This window comes from Camelus ferus, chromosome 29 (assembly GCF_009834535.1).
Source record: "Camelus ferus isolate YT-003-E chromosome 29, BCGSAC_Cfer_1.0, whole genome shotgun sequence".
Lineage (NCBI taxonomy): Eukaryota > Metazoa > Chordata > Mammalia > Artiodactyla > Camelidae > Camelus > Camelus ferus.
The window spans coordinates 28,377,318-28,400,688 of NC_045724.1; the positions used below are offsets into that span (position 1 = coordinate 28,377,318).

The 23,371-nt window shown below is 38.7% G+C and overlaps 1 protein-coding gene across 8 annotated transcripts in view; it reads right to left on the bottom strand.

The window, feature by feature from the left end:
* The window catches only part of SPIDR (scaffold protein involved in DNA repair), a 259,052-nt gene that overhangs the window by 187,207 nt on the left and 48,474 nt on the right, over positions 1-23,371 (bottom strand). The window contains exons 1-2 of one of the 8 annotated variants that reach the window (XM_032470035.1): positions 3,036-3,153; positions 2,156-2,259 (exon numbers count right to left, since the gene is read on the bottom strand). The exons of the other annotated variants lie outside the window; for them this stretch is intronic. Coding sequence (XP_032325926.1) covers positions 2,156-2,242 — 87 coding nt within the window. The 5' untranslated portion in view covers positions 2,243-2,259; positions 3,036-3,153. Of the gene's footprint in view, positions 1-2,155; positions 2,260-3,035; positions 3,154-23,371 lie in introns of those variants that run through there. 8 annotated transcript variants of the gene reach the window in all.

Here is a 23,371-nt window from a genome sequence, read left to right on the forward strand (position 1 = left end):
AGAAGACAGGGCAATAGAAAGCACCCAATCAGAACAGCTGAAAGAAAAACAAATAAAAAACAAGGAAAACAATATAAGGGACCTATGGGATAATATAAAGCGTGCCAGTCTACACATAATAGGGGTTCCAGAAAGGGCAAAAAGAACAAAGGGGATTGAAAAGGTATGTGAAGAAATCATGACTGAAAACTTCCCAAACTTAAACAGGGAATCAGATATCCAAGTACAGGAAGCTCAGTGGGTCCCAAATAGGAAGAACCCAAACAGACTCACACCAAGACATATCATAATCAAGATGGCTAGAGTCGAGGATAAAGAAATGATCCTAAAGGCAGCAAGAGAAAAACAAAGAGTGAGTTACAAGGGAACCCCCATAAGGCTCTCAGCTGATTTCTCTACACAAACACTACAGGCCAGAAGGGAGTGGCAAGATATATTCAAAGTCCTGCATGAAAAAAAGATGCAGCCTAGGATACTGTATCCAGCAAGGCTATCCTTTAGAACAGAAGGAGAGATAAAGAGCTTCACAGACAAGCAAAAACTCAAAAGAGTTTAGCAACACTAAACCCATGCTAAAAGAAATATTGACAGGTCTACTCTAAATAGAAAAGAAGCAGGATGCTGCAAAAATGAGAAACTCATAACTGGAAAGGAGATAACTGCCATGAATTACAAAAAGAATAAACACAAAATTGTAAAAGAAGACATTTAAATCATTAAGAGTGGGAGAGGGAAGCAAGGAAAGCCATTGTGGAAAACAGTATGGAGATTCCTCAAAAGACTAGGAATAGACATACCATATGACCCAGGAATCTCGCTCCTGGGCATATATCCAGAAGGAACCCTACTTCAAAATGACACCTGCACCCCAATGTTCATAGCAGCACTATTTACAATAGCCAAGACATGGAAGCAGCCTAAATGTCCATCAACAGAGGACTGGATAAAGAAGAGGTGGTATATTTATACGATGGAATACTATTCAGCCATAAAAACCGATAACATAACGCCATTTGGAGCAACATGGATGTCCCTGGAGAATGCCATTCTAAGTGAAGTAAGCCAGAAAGAGAAAGAAAAATACCATATGAGGTCGCTCATATGAGGAATCTAAAAAAACAAAACAAAACAAATACAAAACAGAAATAGACACAGAATACAAACTTGTGGTTGCCAAGGGGGTGGGGGGTGGGAAGGGACAGACTGGGATTTTAAAATGCAGAACAGATAAACAAGATTATACTGTATGGCAAAGGAAAATATAAACAAGATCTTGTGGTAGCTCATAGTGAAAAAAAATGTGACAATGAATATATATATATATATGTTCATATACAACTGAAAAATTGTGCTCTACACTAGAATTTGACAACATTGTAAAATGACTATTACTCAATAAAAAAAGTTTAAAAAATCTAAAAAAAAAAAAAAGATACACAGAGAAGTCTAGACAAATCCAAGTTTAGAGTTCACACTGCAAGGTAAGAGACAGTTAACAGCAACATGATAGCCCTACAGATTGGGTGCGCGTGTTGAGAGAGAGCACACATGTTCTCTTACATAAAAGTAAATCGCATAACCTATCAGCAGAGTGGGGAATATGTTATAAACTTATTTCTTGGAATAATGATGAATTTGGGCTAATTCACTCATCCTTCCAGTGTGGCTTCCTGGTACCAGTGATGGCTCTGGGTCAGTGGTAAAGTCCATGCCTTCAGACTTGTTTCCATTCCCAAACCTACCGATGAGATGCTCTAAAAAATTAAGTTACTATGATGTTTTAATGCAGTGAGAGCCATTCAGCACACTGGCAAGTGTTCATTCATTCCCAGCCTACCACTTTAATAATTACTGTTCTAAAACTGTTCAGTGAGTAAACAGCACTAAAGCAAACCCTTTAGAGAGAAAGTCAGCTGGCTCAAGTAATGCACGAAGAGAGGCCAAACTCTGTGACAGTCAGGGTAGTAGTGCGACCAACTGAAACAGAGGACACATACAAGAGCAAAGAAAGGGGAAAGAAGACATTCTTTGGAACACAGGCAGTTCTAAATGAACACAGGACTAGCACAGAAACACAGAGCCACCTGGCTGGAGGCTGGAAATTCAGCTGACTGGCAAAGAGGCCATTGGAGTAGAAGTGACCCAAGACACTGACCTGTAAGATGCCCTCATGGAGGACACGGGTGAGGACAAGACAGCCACAGCACTCTGATTTCTGGGCTCCTTTTTTCAGCCTCAACATAGACAACCTCCCACAGACTGTATGATAGAAATCACAATGACTCCATGACTTTCATTACTTTCAGGGATTCTTTACTTTGATATTCTATAATACTGTGCAGCCAAGATGATGTTTTAAAAAAGATCCCACTGTCTCTACCTTAAAATCTGCCAGTTATTCGGCAATGCAGACATCTAGGCGCTGGCGTGTGCAGAGGTAAAATGGGAAGCACACACGTTCGTAAGCTCATCAAGAAAATCAGGAATAAGAAAACCCTACAATTTTCTAAATAGGTAGATATTCAAAAATATCACTTTTTTAAAAGTAAATTATAAACAACTATCAAATTTTTAATTTAAAAAATCAATTAGCATAATACTTTATCATAAATTTTTAATTTAAAAAATCAATTAGCATAATGCAATTAGCTGACTCAAATCTTCATCTAAATCCATGTATGAAAGTCCACATATGGGAGGGTCCTCCTCTATAAAAACTGCGCCCACTAACAAAGTTAAGATCTTGAAGTCTAATGTCAAGATGGAGCAAAGCCTCTGCGGTAACACAAATGAAACCAATCAGCCAGATGAACCACCACTCTCTAACGTTCAGAAATTAAAGCTTTTACCTCTAAAATTTATAGAATGGTCACACCAAGCAACAGTGGAATATTGGTAATAAATGATAACCTCTCTATCTTTAAACGACACCTCTGTAGCTAAATACTAAGCTCATAAAACTAAGGAAAGAAAGATAGTAACTAAATCAAAATCATTACTTGAGATAACCAATTACAGGACAAAAAACAGCTCACTTTATTCTATTTCATGCCAAAACAGAAGACTCAAAGCTCTTGGTCTCAGCTCAGGCGAGAAGGCGTCCCCCAGGCTGGGTCCTTGCCCGCCCGCCTGCCGTGGGGGCAGGTGCTGGCTGCATCCTAACCGGCAGGGCCACATCCTGCAGCGCAGGTTTCTGTTCTCCGAGGCTTCCCACCCAATTACTGGCTGGGCCCAGACCTGCCCTGGGAGGATCTTATGAGATCAGCAAGAGCTAGGCTACGCTAAGTTCACCATGTTTACCTGGTTCAGCTTTCCTTTCTTCAAGTCTCACTACAAATGAGGTCAGGGGAATTTTAAGGAAATAACAAGAGAATTGTAAAAATCCTGCCTGCTTAGAAACTTTTAAATCTAATAATCTTCTTAAGGAAGTTGAAAGGTGGGAGCAACAGCAAAAATGCTACAGAAGATATGCAATGGTGGCTGTGACAAGTAAAATCACCAAAACCAAGACAGCTCTTAAAAATTAAGGGGAATGAAAGAGTACTGGTGGCTGATAAGCCAACAAATTAGTTAGCAAATGCCTTCATTTCCACTCTCAATTCTAAAATGGAATTCATTCATTTAACAAATTAACTGAATGTCTGCTCTGTATCAGAAATCATTCTGGGTACAATGCTCTATGCAATTGCGGTGGGCAGGGACACCAAAATCCTTATCCATGTGGTCTTTAAAGTCTGGTGGAATCATAACACGCACCCTCACTCACTCACTCCTTAATTAACATGGGCTGTTCTCTGGCCACGTATCAAGAACTACACTGGTTGTGTGAAAAAGGGCAGCAAAGTCACCAAGAATGGAAGGAGTGTATCAGACTCTCAGCTCCTAACAGAATTTTATTTTCTATTGGGATTAAATATCAATAAAAGCAACTAGACCATAGTTGTCTATAGATAAGAGCAATTCTAGACAACAGAGTTTTAAACTACTAACAGGAGATATACTTTCACTGTTTACTTGGTATGCTTTTTGTGACTGAAACTTTATCCACAACAATCAGAGCCAGCTAGTGAGAGGGAAAACAAAAGCTGTAGATTTTCTCACACATTTAAGAAAAAAAAAAACATCTTTTCTGAGGTAAACAGGTTTAACTAGCTACGCCCATGGTTACACCTCTGTAAATCACCTGGCTTGCCTTTCCCAAACCAAGTATGTTTCCAACCTCAAATTCCAGCCTGATGAGAAGGACAGAACTCTCGTTCCACCAACATGGGTTCACAAAAGCACCATTCTACCTCATCTTAACATGTAAAGCACCTGCTCCGAGGAGCCCAAGGAGGAAAAGAGAAACAGTACGCAGTCTCATTGTAAGACAGAGGGCCAGAGAGAAGGAGCCTGCTGGATGGAGTCAGTGACACAACCTGTCTGCTTCAAACATGTTCAGAGACAGACCCAGCCCCATCTTTCAGCAGCACCACCTCCTGGCAGACCCAGGCAGGGGCGGCACACGTATCCCTGGTCTGCTGGAGGCTGAGAGGCATCCAACTCAAACCTACACTCAAAACGGGGACCTCAAAATTAAGTGAAGCAAAAATGACAGCATACTCAGAAAATTAATCTGTTCATTTATGCAAATGAAACTAGAGGCAAGACACAGACTGCTGCTGGTTATGAGCCAGGCTTTCCTTTTATTCAAGGCAAAGGATTAAAATCCTACACAGACTATGAGATATAAAATAAGCTACCAGGATGTACTGTACAACACAGGAAGTACAGATAATATTTTACAATAACTATAAATAGAGTGTAAACTTTAGAAACTGCTTATCACTATATTGTACACCTGTAACTTACATAATATTGTACAGCAACTATATTTCAATTAAAAAACTAAACTAAACTAAACTAAAATTCTACATAATGGAAGACTGGGTGGGGGCAGAGGGCGGGGATGGAAGAGACAGAGAGAAGAGCCTGGAGAAGATAGAGGCTTTGAAGGAAACAAGCCAGGGAAGTGCCCTAAGGAACACAGGGACAAACAAAAGCAAAAACAGTGAAAAGCAAGTACACAGCCTCACAGGGCCTAGGGTGCACCCTCCAAACATGGGTTCAAGGAGGCACTAAGAGAAATTAAGACATTAAGAGAAAAGGGAGCTCCACAGTCAAGTCAGTTTGAATAAACACGGTAGAATAAAATTAAATGCTGAGATTTCTCAGGAGCCTTTAACACATCCTTCTGCACCGTGACCTCTAGGAGGAGGCTACAGTCTTTCATAATTTCTTCTATCTTCTTAAATATCACATGCCATGCATGGTTCAATGTTTTCTTGACAGCTCACAGTTACTCTCGTGGATAACCATTATTTTGCAGTTCCACATATGACAGATGGGCTTCCTTTCCCTCCACTCACGAGGCTGCTGGCCAGCCTCAGTCCTACAGTGCCCATGTCTGCTCCTAGCCACCTTTCTGATTGACAACCGAAGTCACAGGCTCCTTGTCTGCTCTGGGTCTGAAACCAGGAAACAGCAAGGCTCCATGTTAGACATCAGGACTCTGAAGATGACTAAAATACAGATTCTGCTCTTTAAACATTTATGGCTGGCTACTTGTTCACAATTGAGTGAAGGCAAAAACCTTCACTGTAAAGCAAATCTAACAGCAAGTATTTCAGAGGTCCAAGGACTCCTTCCAGATCCAAAGTTAGCTGCAGAGGCCCTAATCAAACTTCTGGCAGGTGACATCTGATGATACATTATACACACACGAAGAGGCTTCTTCAAAATAATCAAACCTTATAAAAATAATCCTCCCAAGAATCCTTTGAGGTGAAAGAGGGGTAACTAGGTAAACTGAAACAGGCAGATAAAATGATTTATATGTAGTTGCTGAGGGTCACACATGATTTCAGGGAATAAGCTCAGGAATCCCCACTATCCACACAGGGTCCTAAACACACTATACCAGGCTCTGTCCAGCCAAAACAATAGAGGAAATTATATATATAAACACACACACATATTTGTATATACAGTTAACTTCAACAACTACAGGAATAAAGAAGAGCAAAATGAATTTTCTCTAAAGAAGAAATCTGCCCTGTGTATTTTTCCATAACATGAGGGTCAATAAAGGTGGTACAGCAAGCACTTTATATTATTATTAAGAATTTAAAAGGCATAATGTTTCATAATCTTTATTTCATCATTATTCCAATAACTAAAAGATAATATTTAATATACGGTTGGGAATTTAAAGGCCACGATAAGCTGAAACAGTATTATGGCAATAAGTCATCTCTGAACACGATTACTGTTTAACATTTGTGCAAGAACATGAACTATGAAAAAAAAAGTGCCAGGCTGTTTAAGTCTCTATAAAGCTAGAAACAGCAAAGTAGTCCACTTTTAATAAGATACTTGGTTTAAACTGCAAATTCAAGAAAACAATGTTTATCTTGGTGAAATTTTAAAGGCTCATGATAGTATAAAGTTATGCTGGGCTTCGTTTATAAAGTCATGGAGATATTTCTTACTTGAAAGTAAAATAATGCTGACTAAAAATAATCAGTTCACTAAAAGAACATATTTGAAGTATAACTGTAACTAGCAGAACATTTTATATATACATGAAACTATATTTATAACATTGTATCACAGAATTTTTACAGCCAGCAATCATTTTGTGTGTGTTTCTGAACACTTATTATGGGATTTTCAGGAGTGTTAACTCAGCAGGCTGAGTTGATCCAACCACATGCACTCAGAAGGGCTGCTTTCCTCATTGGCCCTTGAATGCCACTGGAGAACTGATCTCCTGAAATATTCAAACTGATAGAGATATTTTTGCACACTCAGTACCTTGATCACACTGTACTATTCTGTCTAGACTATCTGTGCAAGCAATGTAACGTACAGTGAGCATCTGTTTTCCTTCTGGGGGACTGGGTTTTGGTCACTGCAGCCAGTCACCAAGCCCTGGTAGCCGCACAACCAAACCCCACCAGGAACCAGTTAGCTGACAATAGTCTGCATGCGCTTCTACAGTCATTGCTTGAGGATTAATAAGCGTGTCCTTTGCAACCTCTGGGAGAAGGCTCTTGGAAGCTCATGTCTGGTTCCCTCAACTGCTCCTGATGCACCTTTCCCCTGTGGACAGTGTTTGTTGCCATTTGCTATAATAAACCACAACCCTGAGTACAATGACCTCTGAGTTCAATGGTTCCTCCTAATAAATCACTAAAACTGGGGATGGTCTTAGGGACCCCATACACACAGTTTATAGGATTTTATTAATTTTAACACATTTTCTATCATTTGAGTAGAGTCAGAGGTACAAACTAGTCTACACAATCCTGGAATCAGGTATGGCTGGATATATTTCTTTTAATAACATATATTTAAGACTTATAGAAGTATCAGTCCCCATCCATGGAAACCATATAAAGTTAGATAAATATGACTTTAAATCAGATCACCATCTAGAATAGGGACTGGCAAATTTTTCTCTAAAAGACCATACGGTTATAGGCTTTGAGGGCCATACAGTGTCTTTCACAAATACTCAACTCTGCCACTGAAACATGAGAACCACCACAGACAGCACATAAACCAGTGGCTGGGTTCCAATAAAACTTCATTTGCAAAGACAGATAAGGGGTTTGATGTGGCCTGCAAGCTCATTTGTCAACCCTGTTCCAGAAGAAGTTAGCTTCAATAAAAATGATTTTCCTCAATTTCTTTTCTAAAGAAAACTACAGATTAAAAAAATAATAAAACAAAAAATAAACAAAGGAAACTACCAAAATTCTTTCTTCATCACTCATTGTACCTTAACATGCTATAATAAAAGTAAAATTCAAATCAAAGGATGAACAAATTTTAAAATTCAACTTAGTATTTGCTGATACCCACTGTGACCTTAGTATAAGACCAGAAGTTATGAAGAGAAAACCAAGTGTAAGTTGGCTCACCGGCACTGGGTATCCCTACGAGGCTGGCTGAGATACCCCACACTGGTTTTCTACTGCTTCGCAACAAATCACCACAAACCTAGCAGCTTAAGACAATACCCATTTATTAGCTCACAGCTCTGTTGTTCAAACTTATCCCAACAAACAGAGTCCAGGCACAGGAGGCTGAGTTCTCTACTCAAGAGTCTTCCAAGAGTAAATCAAGGTGCTGGCTGGATGCTGCTCTTTGGAGCCCAGGGTCCTCTTCCCAGCTCACACGGTTGTGGAAGTTCAGTTCCTTGCAGCTGTGGACTGAGGTCCCTATTTTCCTGCTGGCATTCAGCTGAGGGCTGCTCTCACCTTCCATTACTTTCCACATGGCTTCCTCCATCTTCAAAGCCAGCAACAGATACTCTTTTTCCTGTGGAATCCCCAAATAACTTCCTGCAACTAGTTTTTACAAAGTTGGAAACTTAATTTACCCAGTAACTGGATTCAGTATTGCTCAATCAATAACTCAAAAGTATGCCTAACAAAATTAATGCCCCTAAAAATCACTGAGAGATTTGAAGTAAGTTTTACAGAAAGGACCCTATTTTAAGAACATTTAAGATGACAGATTTCCCGAAATTAATCCAAACTTCTGAGACACTGGACCAGCAGTAACATGAAATCTCAAGCATTAGGGTATTACATGATTTTGAATGAAGTCAAACTGAAAAAAGCTTTTCTATCATGCTAGGTTCTTAGGCATAGTTGTAAGAGCCCCAAATCTATATAAATTCCTACTTTCATCACCCACAACTTGCTGATTTAATGACAACCATCCTTGGGGAAAAAAAAAAAACCTGAACATAAGAAATTTCTAACTACTTGAGAATGTAAAACTATTAAAGCTATTTCTTTAAAGGCTCCGCTTCGAAAAAAAAATTGCTTTCTTAATAGCTATAAAGTCTTGATTTATTTTACCAAACCCCCCCAAAAAAGAGAAAACTTCTAAAGTAGACTAAGCAAAATAAGAGAATTATATGCCTTGAGAACATTCTACCAGTTTTGGCTATAAATCCAACTGGCCACATCTATTAAAATTAGGTGTTGTCTATTGTTTAAATTGGCTTTCTTGTCTCCTTGATTAAATTAGGTATAACTGAAAGCTCAGCTGTCTAGAACAAATCAGAAGATTAAATCTCAGCTAAAAGTGAGGACAGCATCTAAAACCGAACTGTCACAAAGAAGCCCAGGGTGGAGACAAACAGGAAAATACCCTCTTCTTGCTGGACAGACATAAAAAGGAGAAAACAAAAGAGACTCTAGACAGATATTTTGACTTCAAAACTACATAAACAATGCACAATAATTAAATCCAAACAATTTGGAAATATATTCAAAATGGGACAATTTATATTTTTATTGTTATTTCTAGGTAAAAAAGATTAACTGCTTTGAATAGATACACTCTTTACTTTAGAAGTTTATATGAACAAATAACATACCTAAAGCAAAATAAGGTAATTGGCTTTATTATAATTGGTTTCTATTATGCTGTTTTAACTTCTAGAGAAAAATCAGATTTATCTATTTTATTTTTTCTTTCTGAAATGCCTTTTGCCTGACTTAGTCCACATCTGTCCCTAATCCTATTTGTAAAATTCCCGAGATAGACAGGAGAAAAAAGATGGTTCAGTAGAAACCACCACCATACAGAAAATTGGGTAACACAAATTAACCTAAAGAAGACAATGACAACAGGTCAAGAACAGCTCAACTTCTATGAAAAGAAAATAATCATCATCATCATCATCATCATCATCATCATAATAATAATAGTAATACACACACAGCTGAGAGCAGCATTTCAAAGGGAAGCCTCAGACGTAAGCACTTCCCAGAACTTATTTCTCCTGGGCCTGTCCCACTGCATATTTATTAGTATCAGAAGATCATTATCTTTCATGCTTTTAAATTTGGAATTTTAAAAAACAAAACTTACATTGAGTACTAGATTTCAACACAATCAAATATTAACATGAATTCAGTAGAACTTTTAAACAATAGTCATTTGGGCCTACCACTAAAATCCTCCTTGATTTGCAAATCAATGAAATGACTGAGTTATGTAGGATCTACTCAAAATCAATGAATCCATTTTGCTAGACTACATGCTCAACATAACAAAAACCCTTAACTTCTTTCTTTTTTAAAAGAGAAAAAATTTCAACTAGACTACTGCCAAATTTTACGCCTGATTAGTGTTTTTGTTTTCTTCAGGTAACTACCCAGAAGTGGAATTGCTGAATCATATGGTAGTTCTATTTTTACCTTTTTGAGGAACTTCCATACTGTTTTCCACAGTGGCTGCACCAATTTACAATCCTATCAACAGTGCACAGGGTTCTCTTTTCTCCACATCCTCACCACCACTTGTTGTTTGTTGTCTTTTTGATGACAGCCATTCTGACATGAGTGACATTCTATTTCTTCGAGGTCTGGATTTGCATTTCCTTGATTAATAGTGATGTTAAGCATCTTTTCCTGTGTCTCTTGGCATCACATGTCTCCCTTGGAAAAATAGCTATGCAGCTCCTGTACCCGTTTTTTAATCCGGTTGTTTGTTTTTTTAATTTGGTGTTTTATGAGTTCTTTGCATATTTTGGATATTAATCCATTATTACATATATCATTTGCAAATCTCTTCTCTCATTCAGTAGGCTGCCTTTTTTGTTTGGTTGATAGTTTGCTTTGCTGTGAAAAAAGTTTTGGTTTGATGGTGTTCCATTTGTTTATTTTTGCTTTTGTTTCCCTTGCCTGAGGAGACAGATCCAAAATATACTGCTAAGAGTGATGTCAAAGAGTATACTGCCTATGTTTTTTCTTCTAGGAGTTTTATGGTTTCGGGTCTTACATCCAACCAAGTCTTTAATCCATTTTGAGTTTACTTTTGTATATGGTGTAAGAAAATTGTCCAGTATGGTTCTTTCACAGGTAGCTGTCCAGTTCTCCCACATCATTTATTGAAGAGGCTGCTTTCCCCAACCGTATATTCCTGCCTCTTTTGTCATAGACTGACCATGTAAGAGTGTGTTCATTTCTGGGCTCTCTATTGTATCCATGGAGCTATGTGGCAATTTTTGTTCCAGCACCATACTGTTTTGATTAATGTAGCTTTGTAGTATAGTTTGAAATCAGGGACGTGATACCTCTTTTTCATTCTTCTTTCTCAAGACTGTTTTGGCTATTCACGGTCTTTTGTGTTTCCATACAAATTTTAGAATTATTTGTTATAGTTCTGTGAAAAATGCTGTTGGTATTTTAACAGGGATTGCAATGAATCTGTACATTGCCTTGGTGTGGTAATTTTAACAATATTAATTCTTCCAATCCACGAGCATCATATGGAAAGATGTAGCATGGTATAGTTTTCCATTTGTTTGCATCACTATCAGTTTCTTTAATCAGTGTTTCCTAATTTTCAATGTAGTGATTTTAACCTCCCTGCTTAAATTTATCCCTAGGCATTTTTTATTCTTTTAAATGCAATTATAAAGAGGATTATTTTCTTAAATTCTCTTTCTGCTTCTTTGTTGTTAAGAGTACAGAAATGAAACATATTTCTGTGCATTAATTTGTACCCTGCAACCTTACTGACTTCATTTATTGGTTCTAATAATTTACTGGTGGTGTCTTCAGGATTTTCTATATACAGTATCATGTCATCTGTAAATTGTGACAGTATTACCTCTTCCTTTCTTATCTAGATTATTTTTATTTATTTTCTTGTCTGGTTGCTGTGGTTAGAGCTTCAATACTATGTTGAATAAAAGCGGCGAGAGTGGGAATCCTAGTCTTCTCCCTGATCTTACAGGAAATGTTTTACCTTTTCACTGCTGAGTATGATGTTAGCTGTGGGCTTCTCATATACAGCCTTTATTACATTGGGTTATGTTCCCTCTATACCCACTTGAGAGTTATTATCATAAATGCTGAATTTTGCCAAAAGCTTTTTCTGCATTTACTGAGACACAGTGAGATAAGTTTTATTCCACAGTTTATTAATATGATGTATCATGGTGATTGATTTACAAATACTGAACCATCATTGCATACCTGGGATAAATCCCACTTCATCATTGTGTGTGACTATTTTAATTTATTGTTGAATTCAGTTTAATATAGTGCTGTATTTTTTTAAAGGATTTTTGCATCTGTGTTCATCAGTGACATTGGCCTTCTTTTTTCTGTGTTGTCTCTGTCAGGTTTTGACATCAGGATGATCCTGGCCTCATAGAATGAGTTTGGAAGCATTTCTCACTCTGCAATTTTATGAAATATTTTGAGAAGGATAAGTGTAAATGCTTCTCTGAATGTTGGGTAGAACTCACTTGTGAAGCTGTCTGTTCCTGGATTTTTGATTGTTGGAAGTTTTTAAATTACTGATTCAATTCAATTACTGGTAGTTTATTCATATTTTCTATTTCATTCTGAGTAAATCTTGGGGGACTGTACATTTCTAGGAATTTATCCATTTCTTTTAGGTTGTCCATTTTATTGGTATATTGTTTGTAGTAATATTTTATAATCCCTCCTGTTTTTTGGTGTTGATTGTAGACTGTAACTTCTCTTTCAATTTCTTGTGTCCAGTACAATGTCCCAGTCATGCATATACGTACATATGTTTGTTTTCAAATTTTTTCACTAAAGGTTATTACAAGATATTGAACATAGTTCCCTGTGCTATACAGAAGAAACTTTTTAAAAATCTCCTTATATATATAGTGGCTAACATCTATAAATCTCAAACTCCCAAATTTACTATTTCTCTTCAATAAAAAAGTCCAACCAGCCACACCACATAACTAAATTTTCCCCAGAATGCTGTTTTCCTTTTCTTTTGTTTTCTTTTAAAAAGTATACTATGTATTTCACCTGGAATTCCCTTCTTCCTTCTTTTCTAGCTGGCAAACTCTTATTCAATGCCGAAAATTTTGTTAAAGCATCCATCATCTATGAAGTTCTTTTCTCCCCCACCCCTGACCTGCTACTACAAGTGAATTTTATAGGGGGCACCCACATACCTACCATCTAGAGTCTACTTTAGTATTTCCCACATGCTTTAGCATAGATCTACTATGAAGTCCTTCCTAACCCACAAAGGGCTTTTCTTTCTGCCACCACTACATATGTACCCATTTCTATTACTAAATGTCTATGTCCTGTTTGTATACATGTCTGTCCTTCTTTGAGACAGTGAACTTGAAAGCCTAACCTAGTTTTTGGATGCATGGCTCCAAGAGTATAGACTGGCATTAAAAAAATTTATTCTAAGAGAGAATATGAAATAAAGTCTGACCACATCACTCACTGAAAACTTCTCATTATCTGCTCCCTAAATAACAATAGCAGAAAAAAAGTTTTCTTCCCACACTATAACTTTCCCTTATGTGTTGGGAGCCCTAGGTGCAACTGTTCCATCTGAACAGCAACAAAGGGAAAATAAACTTTGCACCACTTCTGCAGTTGATGGAGAAGGAAACTAAAGAGGTTCCTTCTGCTTTGGGAGGAGAGCAGACAGTGTTCTTTCTACAATAGATGTCACACAAACGAAAAGATCCTCCAGGAGACCACAACCAAATTTACAGATACTACTCACTGGATAGGTTAAACACTTCTGTTCTGACCCATTGTTACATCTAGGAAACCACCTTTTCAGGAGATAATCATGAAATCAGCTCCTGTGCAGAGAAGATGCGATTAACAGAACACAACAGACCTGAAGCGTAGAACACAGGAGAGAATGGAAGATAAATGGAGATTACTTTCCACTCTGTTAAAGGAAAAGACACCCATACAATGGCGGGGGGTAGGGGGTTGACAACATACCTTAAAAAATAGAAAGAGATAGACAAATCAAAAGAGTCGCTGTTGGAAATGAGTGAATTTAATATGACTGTAGAAAACAGCCCTGAACAATAGGATCTTTTTCAAACTGTGATGAAAACATTTTCTTTCCACATGTATTTTGTTCCCCAGATAGTTAGACTCTTAAACATACCCTAGAAAAGAGGTTCTTTCTATAAAGCATCCCCTTCATAACTGCCTAACATGACACAGCAACCAAGAAACACGAAGCTTGCACTGGGGAAAGTCAACTGGTGATTTCCTGCTTGACTTTCTCAACTCATAGGATGATGAAATGGCCTGTGTTGCAATGCAGTTATGGCTCTGGGTGAAAACACAGGGCATTCAAGACAGAAGTGGCCAAAGACAGTGGTGCCCAGCAGGAAGTTGTTCCTACCAAGGAAATTGCAGTTTCCAAGATGAAGAGGAAGTCAAGAGGGAGAATTAAGTGTCTTAAGAACTTGAGAAAATACTGAAGAAATGACTTGTGGTCTGACATATACTTAAAACCTTAAGTAGTATATTCAGGCTATCATTAATTATAATTTGAAACTTTGCCAATGCAGTTTGGGGTAAAGCCTGCCCACAGAAGTCAAATCATGTCTTCATTAACTGTTAGGAGCTGCTGTTCTCCTTCTCTATTCCTTGAAGAAAGCTTTTCTGGAAAAATTCTGATGTTGATAACGACTTAAAGGGACAGAGGAAGACTGCGCTCACTCATCTGCTCTTACCCAGTAAGAATCTTGGTTATGTTCCTCTTCATTTGAAGATGCCCTGCACTGTCCTCTTCACATACAAACCCTTCCCCAATGAGCTTCTGGGCTCTATGATAAATCATAACTTTTCCTAGGGTTTACTTTCACTTGCCTACAAAATGTATCCTAGTCACAAAGAAAACATTACTAGTCAGTTCCTTGGCATGAATTGAAATAGCCCAAGTTATTGTTTGTAGTTTAATACAACTTTCATGATAAGGTTTAAGGAACCTCTAGAAGTTGTTTCCATCCCTTTCATCTGTGGATGACAGAAACTCAAAAGAAACTTCATGCCCCACCCAATTATCTCTCTTTCAAATTTTTTTTATCATGTCCAGAATTCTTTCCCAGCTGCTTATATTCACAGAGCAGTCTTTTTCCACCATTAAACAAGAAACAGTACTCATATATGTTTTTAGTCAGTAATAGGTTTTATAAATATTTGATAGTGGTATTAACAAGAAGGAGGCTACTAACAGTTTTTCATAAAAGACCATGTGCGACTTTCTCTACTGTGTAGGAAGTGAGTGTGACCATGTCACTTCTCTCTATCAAGACCCACACACAGCATGTTCACCTCTGCAGGAGATGTGAGGCACTAAGGATTTGCTTTTTAATTCTTATTTCTGAAATCTTGTTTTAACATTTAGCATTTTACTCTAAATGGTCCACAATCAAGAGTGGCAAAACCATCCTTTTAACTTCTCAGCTCCCTCTGACTCTGTGAACAACCACTGATAATCATCATCCTACAATTTCTAGTTGGGTTTTTGAGTCACTGTGCTCTAATGGTCCTACCTTCCTTTCGCCTCTTCATTCAACACAACTGCAGAACACCAAGTGCTCTGCGAGACATTGCCGCTGCAGACACTCAGACAGACTCAGGCCATTTACAGACAGGGAATAATCTGCCTCTACAGAGTGCACTACATGCTAGGAAAGGGGGAAGGACGAGTGCTACAGGGTGTGCAAGAAGGGCGGGAAGCCAGGCCCGGGGGTTGGAGGGGAAGGGGGTCAAAGAGGGCTCCCAGAGGGAATGACAGTGAATGTGGCTCTGTGAATGTGCAAGACGCCAGCAGCAGAATTTCTTGCCAGCTACTTAATTAACTTCTTTATGTTCACATATTCCCACTGTCTTAAACATGTGGGTTTACATAATAAATTACACTATCTGTGCCCTTTAAATGCTGTCCCCAAGCTTTATGTTAGTTTTTCTATCATGTGTTACACAAGTATCCACAAACTCAGGAGACTATAGTCACACTGGCTTATTATTAGCTAGTAGTTCTCTAGGCCACAAGTCTTGCATGTTTAAACTGAGTCCTCTGCTAGAGTATCACGAAGCTGAAATCAAGGTACTGGCTGGGCTTAGTTCTCCCCTGGAGGCTCTGGAGAAAAATCTGGTTGTAAGCTCATTCTTTTTGTTGGCAGAATTTAGCCCCTTTCAGCTTTATTACTGAGGTCTCCACTTCCTTGCTGGCTGTCGGCCAGGGTCCACTCTGAGCTCCAAGACGCTGCCACATCCATGCCCTGTGGCCTCTTCCAACTGTGAACAAGTAATATTACATAAATCCCTCTTATGCTTCTAATCTCTGACTTCCTCAGTCTCTGACCTCTAGACCCAGATTTAAAGGGCTCAGGCCCACCAAGGATCAACTCTAGTCTTCAAGTCCACTGTGCTATATATAACAAAACCTAGACATGGGAGTAAACGCCACCCTAGTCAAGTCTCAAGGGTTATGCAAGGTACAGCAGGAAGCAGGGATGCTGAGGCCATTTTAGAATTCCACCTACCACAATTTATAAAGAAAACTCAAAAACGACAAAAACTTGGCATCAAAATACTTAACCATCAAGGAAGAATTTTATGGTACTGATTAGAAATAGGGTACTTGGGTTCTCTCTGTATAATGATTTTACTGTTCAATCCTGAGATTGCAAAAAGCAAAAAATTATAGACAACTCTTAAATCTGTATCTCCTGCTCTTTTATCCTTAATTTACTCACTTACAAAGGCCTGAGACACTTACACTTGAATATCTCACTCAACCTCACATGATAAAACTGAACTACTAACCTTTCCCTTCAGTCATTCCTTTCTCAGATTTTCATTATACCAGCAGGTAGCTAGTGTTCTGGGACATCAGCCTTAGCTTGATTATTTTATCTATATTTTACCCTCTGTTCACTTGGACATCAAACCAAACTGAAACTAACTCATCAATAAATTTGAACACTCTCCCTTCCCCCTTTCATTCTTGAGCACACTCTGTGTCTAGAACGGGGTCATAAGAAACACTGGTCTCCTAACCTAACCTCCCTGGAACTTCCTTTTCTTCTCCTTCTGTCCATGCACACATGTCTATAAAGTCCCCAACACACAACTCAGCTGACTTGGCAATCCCCACAAGGGAACCAGAGCAGCCCTCTTCATCCCAGGACCTAAGACCAACACTCAGCATTCCCTGGGCTCCAAACTCATAGCTGGAGCCCAATAATCCTACTCTACATCGCAGAGTCAGCCTCTTGGACATCTCACCTTTCTAGTCCCATCTCAGGCTCTGTGCACTGCTCTCTCAGTCAGACATGCCTGCAGCTCACGAAGGCTTTTCTGATCATCATCTGCCTCAAGATCCCCTGCACCCACACCGCTGGGCATCAGCCGTATTCTGTTCTGACTCCTGTCACTTCACAGGTGCACTGTTTCTCTCCCACTTTATCAAGATTTCTCTCCATGGATATAAGTGTACATTCATACATATTCTTTTTCATATCCCTCAGCATTTTATGCAGCACATACAAGAAACTAAAGAATCAGTACTTTTCCCCCTACAATCCAATCTACATCTGTAGTCCTAAGCTTTCACCTGTTTTTATAATCGTTACCTCTCCTTGCCTGGAAGAACATCTTTAGAACAGAGGTTAATACAGTAGGCCACCCACTCTGGTCTCTATAAGAATGAGGTAATAAAATGATTAACAGTCCAGAGTTGCATACAAGTCAATTTATTTAATGTTTAAATTAAATATTTAAGACTCTTAAAATAGGAGTAAATGGAAAACAGATTCTAGGACAATAAACTACTTCTTCTAGATGTTGAAAACATAGCAAAAGAAGTTTTAAAGTAGGAAGAGGAATAGAACTTGGAAAATGTACATTTTCATGTGTAAAACTGAATGTGCTTTGTTTCATAAGTAAAAGATGGGAAACAATCTGAAAGTCCACCCAGAGGGGAACAGCTAAATGAACAAGGATATCACCACGTGCTGGGACAATGCGACACCATGGTAAAAAGAACGAGACTTCCTGAGCCAGAGCAGAAAGATATGGGCACACTAAATGTGCCCTTCGTGTGGAGCACGGTATGTCAAGTATGCTGCCTCCCGTCTAAGAAGGACAGGAGACAGATTTTCATATACATTTATTTACATCTCTGGAAGAATTTAATAATGGTGTTGGGCTACTGGGGGAAGGGGACTCTGGGCAGATGGAGCAGGAGTGAGGAGGCTTCCATCCTTGCCTGTGGTGTGTGGACCATGTGAACCTGGTACCTACAGAGGCCAGGCAGAGCTACCTCTGCAAGTGCGGAAATGGGGCAGATTATCCACAGCCTGTTATAAAGCTCAATGCCCAAGAAGAAGCTTGATGCTTCCAGAAATACACATATATGTCTCTACCAGATCCTCTCTTGTGTAAGAAAACAAGTCATAGAGGTAACACGCCCAAACATTTGTGGACTCCTTCATCTGAGATAGGTGCTGTGCTGTACACAGCACAGACACATCCAGGAGAACAGCCACAGGCCTGCTGCGAGAGCAGACAGAAGGTAACTGCACATATGAGGCTGCTCATCCCACAGAAGAGACTGCCCAACCACGCCATTTACAACCATGTGGATGGACCTGGAGACAATTAAGCTAAAAGAGCTAAGTCAGACAGAGGAAGAGAAGTACTGCATGGTTATCACTTACACGTGGAATCTAAACAAGCCAAACTTGTAAAGGCAGAGAGTAAAATGGTGGTTACCAGGGGGTAGGGGGTGTAGGGCAGGACAGATGTGGTGGAAGGGTACAAACTTTCAGCAAGTAGTAAATAAGCCCTAGAGATCTAACAAATGTACAGCATCATGAATATAGACAACAATCATGTATTATAATTATCCAACTTGCTGAGAGACTAAAACTTAATAATTCCAGCCACTAGGAAGAAATGATAATTATGCAACTCAGAAAGCTGCTAATTATTGCTACAATTGCAATCATACTGCAATATATAAATGTATGAAATTAACATGCTGTACACCTTAAATTTATTTATACAGTGTTATGTGTCCAATATATTTCAATTAAAAACCAAATCAATTAAAAAACTAAAATTAAAGAATCTCCATCTGCTACCTCCCTATATGCATGCAGAGAAGCCTGGAAACTCACCCAAGATTTTGAAGTAGTTACAGATCCAAGATAGGCTCTCACGACAAACTCAAAGAAAAAAAAAAACTTAATTATTAAAGATAGAGGTACATTTTAGCAAATATTTTTGGATTATGAGGCCTGCTTTACCAGAAATGGCACTGAAAAGACTATGAGAAACATACCGTGTTTCAGAAATTCAAATCATAGTTTGTAAGATTTGTTACAACTGAAAGAAATGAAACGAACACTGAATATTTTTCAAATGAGAATTCTATCTGTGAGCTAAAGAGAAACTGGGGCCTGCCAACCGGTAATTAAACAACTAAGCAGACCTAACCAGCTAGTGGAGTTAGTTCCTCATCCAGGAGTAGGCTCTACATCTCACATGAAAGAAAAATAAAACCTACTTTGACATTACAGGATCAAAAACATTGCTTGGTGGATGTGAACTTGACTAACTGTGGTGATCATTTTGCAATATACAAATATCAAATCATTACTGTACACCTCAAACTAATATATTGTTACATGTCAATTATACCTCAATTAAAAAAAAGAAGAACAAAAAACCAAAACATTGCCTGAAACCACAGCCAGGGTTCCTCTGACACTGTTGGCCCAGATTAGGCCAACAAGGTGGCAATGGCTCTTCCAGTGAAGCCTAAGCTCCAGAGTCAAGGATGCAGGAACACCCACCACACAGCACTCATCTACAAAGCTCTTCCATCTTCATACATTGCCCCACCTAAACCTGACAATAAGGTCTAATAGATATTACTGTCCTAATTTTAGGGATGATAAAACTGAAGTCAGAGCAGTTTTGAACCTACTCAAGGTCACAGCATTAACACTTTAGATATTTTTATTTACGTAACTGTGGTCATTTAATCCGTTTATCAGCTGTAATTTTTTTTTTTTTTAGTTTCATCAGCATCATTCACCTCTTATTTTCAATATTAATAAGCACAACGGCATTTAAGCAAAGTGTGAAAAATGTTCACCAAAAACGCTAAATAAATGTTGAATCAAAGTCCTATCCTACCATAAATGCAAACAGCACCAAAGCAATGTTTGTGGTCTGGCAATTCCAAGAACAAGGCTGATGGGCACCACAAGATACTTAAAAGCACAGGACGCAAACCTGCAGCCACAGAAATGTTTTTGGTTTTGCTTTTTGCCCTACAGAATTTTTCACTTTTGGTTTTTACTTTTCTTTGAACTAGCTGTCTACATGTAGAAACTGGAAGATCTCACATAGAGATCTGGATTGATAGGTTCTCTTGAAATTGAGAGGCTCTGGCAATGCTGGAATCACATTCTCGCAAGTAAAGAGCTGGCCAGGACTTATAGCCCCTGTACTGGGTCAGGCCCTCTGGGTCCCACTTGCCCGGGTCCACACGCATTCACAGGCCTCCTGCCCTGTAGCTTGATCAATGACAAGTAAGGTGAGCGGAATAAATTTCTCCAGCCTTGCTGAATTACAAGTGGAGAGTGATTATCATTTGGCTGCTTAGGGACTACTGAGAAATAACCAGCCACATAGCAATGATTTTTGTTGCCTGTTTCCCCATTTCTATCACAAAGAGTGGTAAACTGTTCCAGGGTCTTTCAAACAGTTTTACACACATGCATACGTACATATGATTTGGTATGAAAGCCAATCCTGAGCCACTGCTGTGGCTTGGTGTTACTGAGCATCCATTTTTTTGGAGTAGGAAGAATACCATGGAAGAGAAAGCTAGTGGTACATTCCAAAATAAGAACTGTATCATTCATGACATACTCTTGAGACATGAAAAATATATGCAACACACACACACAACGACTGTACTTTCTTTAGAGGCGGGATGCTCTCTACCCTAAACTGGAGGACACTTACAAACTCTATAGGCCATAAGGCTAAGTGATCAAAATCTCAAGTTTACCTGCAGTGGTTAAGTTTTGAGGAAAACAGAAAAAAGAATTAAAGCAAATTCATACCACACCTCATCCCAGTAGAAAAGATAAGACATAAAGTCACTGCCCTGTATTCATCAACTGTCTTTTCCATTTTGCCCCTGTAGGTACAGCCAAAATGAGGGCTCCTTCACTTGCTCTGATGCACAGAACTGGGACCTAAGACTCCCAAACCAGCAGAAGCCTTGACTGTGGTGCTTTTCAAATGAGCGGATCTGTCAACATACAGGACTGACAGCATTCCAACACAACAGTAACAGAGGCGATATGAAGTCTTCCTCTAAAGTGTCACAGATAATAACGTAAAACATAACTCTACTAAAACTATACACAAATACAAGGGTCTGATACCACTATGTCTCACTCTCATCACCAGAAGTCTATAAAATCGCAGTCACACTAGAGTTATTGTCTTAAAATGAAAATAAATTATACAAAAATGTTAACTCTAATTACCCCTAGCTAAAAAGACTGCAAAAAAATTACACTGTGGTTAAGAGTTAATAATGGAGAGAAAACTCAATAAGAGGAGTGTGTGTGTACGTGTGTATACGACATCCCAACTTCTTAAATGTAAATAACTATGAGCAGGACCAGAACCCATTTAGAAAGGGGTGGGGGACATATTACACGAAAGCAAAATCTTTAAAATTCTGAAGTAATATGAGTCAGAAAGTGCTCTTGAACTGAGAAGTCCTTGTTAGACAATCTAAGCCAATGACATTCCATGTTTAGAGACAACTACAGAGGGAACTAATGTGAATGTATTTAATTTTGTTTTCTCTTCACAAAACTTGTTGTGGGATAGATAAAAGGAGATCTGAGCCTTAAATCTTCATCTTAAATTAAGAATATCTGTTTTAGGTCTTGTCACCAGTCACCACAGGAAAACAAGCCTAACTCGGGAGTGAGCGTACACTGTAAACCTATTATTTTTGACACATGATTATTTGGGAAAAAATAAGATATGTATTCCTTTAAAATAAAATGGTCAGCCCAAAGCCCAGTTTACTTGTAAACAGATTTGATAAATAAGGATGGCAATTCGTACCAGGGTGGAGAGCAAAGACCATCAGAATAAAATATGTGTAAGCCACACACACTTCAGTGAGTAAATACTCACAAATTCGCTGAATCACAGATATGCATATTTATATTTCATGCTCTCTAATATCATTCACTGACCTGCATGCAGCTTTAAAACACTACATGCTCAACACATAAGAAATCTCCTTTCCTTTCTCCTTATTTCCTCCCACTTCCTTCCTCAATTATGTTTTTCAGAACCCAAAATTCCAGATTTCAAATTTCTTTCTTATAAGTGAAAAACAAAACAGAAGCACATATTTATGGAAATGACTTTGAGGTTCTGTGTGCTTTCCCTCTTAGAAATTCGGCTCAAAAACACAAAAGAACCAGAAATCGTATGGTGAGGGAAATAAATGCTACCTTGCTCCATCATACCACAGAAAGAATGTGACCCATGACCAAAGTGAACTGATGGAGTAAAAATAAGATAAAGGAAAGAAGTCTGACTCAAGCAAATGTCCTCCTTCTCTTGACCTTCCTCAACCCCTCCACTTGGTCCTTTTTTCAGGTAGATATCCTAGAACCTAGTGGGATATCTTTAAAAAAATTCTAAGAGACACACCACGCAGAGCAGTGCGCTGAGTCTCCACTACAGGTGAGATAAGCACAGCTAGTTCTGGCTGGTAGCTGGGGAGTGGGTGTTGGGATGTGGAAACATGGTGCAATGACTTTCCCTCTCTCAGATCCAAATACCAAGGTGTGTCAAGGCTAAAAATTTAGGTGGAAGACTCTAAGTAAAAGATGAACAAGAAGCAAACTAGTTTATGTATTCCCTTACAAGCCTGGCTGATAAATTTACACTTCCTCTTATTCCTTAATTTCCTACTTATTTAAGACTCAAAACCTCTTACATGAGCACTCAACTTAAACTGATTAGAATGTAAGGAGATTCTTCTCCTATGATTTAACCCAAAGATTCTGCTGGTTGTCCTCATCTGCCCCTTACCAGTGGAGGAATGCTGGGCAAGTTTTTAATTTGAGACACAGCCAGGTTATCCCATAGGCAAAATAGAGACAGTAATGCCTATCTCAACAGGGTCACTGTGGAAACTGAATGAGAAACTGAATGTAAGCGAGATTCTGTATCAGGTGGGCACCCACAAAACAGCAGATGTCTTTACAAGTTTTGAAAACTGAAGTTCAGTGCCCCAAATTCTAGGGCACTGAACACTTTATGTATATATTGGTCTTACTTTAAGTCTCAGATACAAACCCTCCCTGCCTCCACCCACCACAAATGTGCTGTCAGTTCAAGAAAGGTTTTCATTAAAACTTCTCCCAAAAAGGTAAGTTATACAGATCATCACCACATAT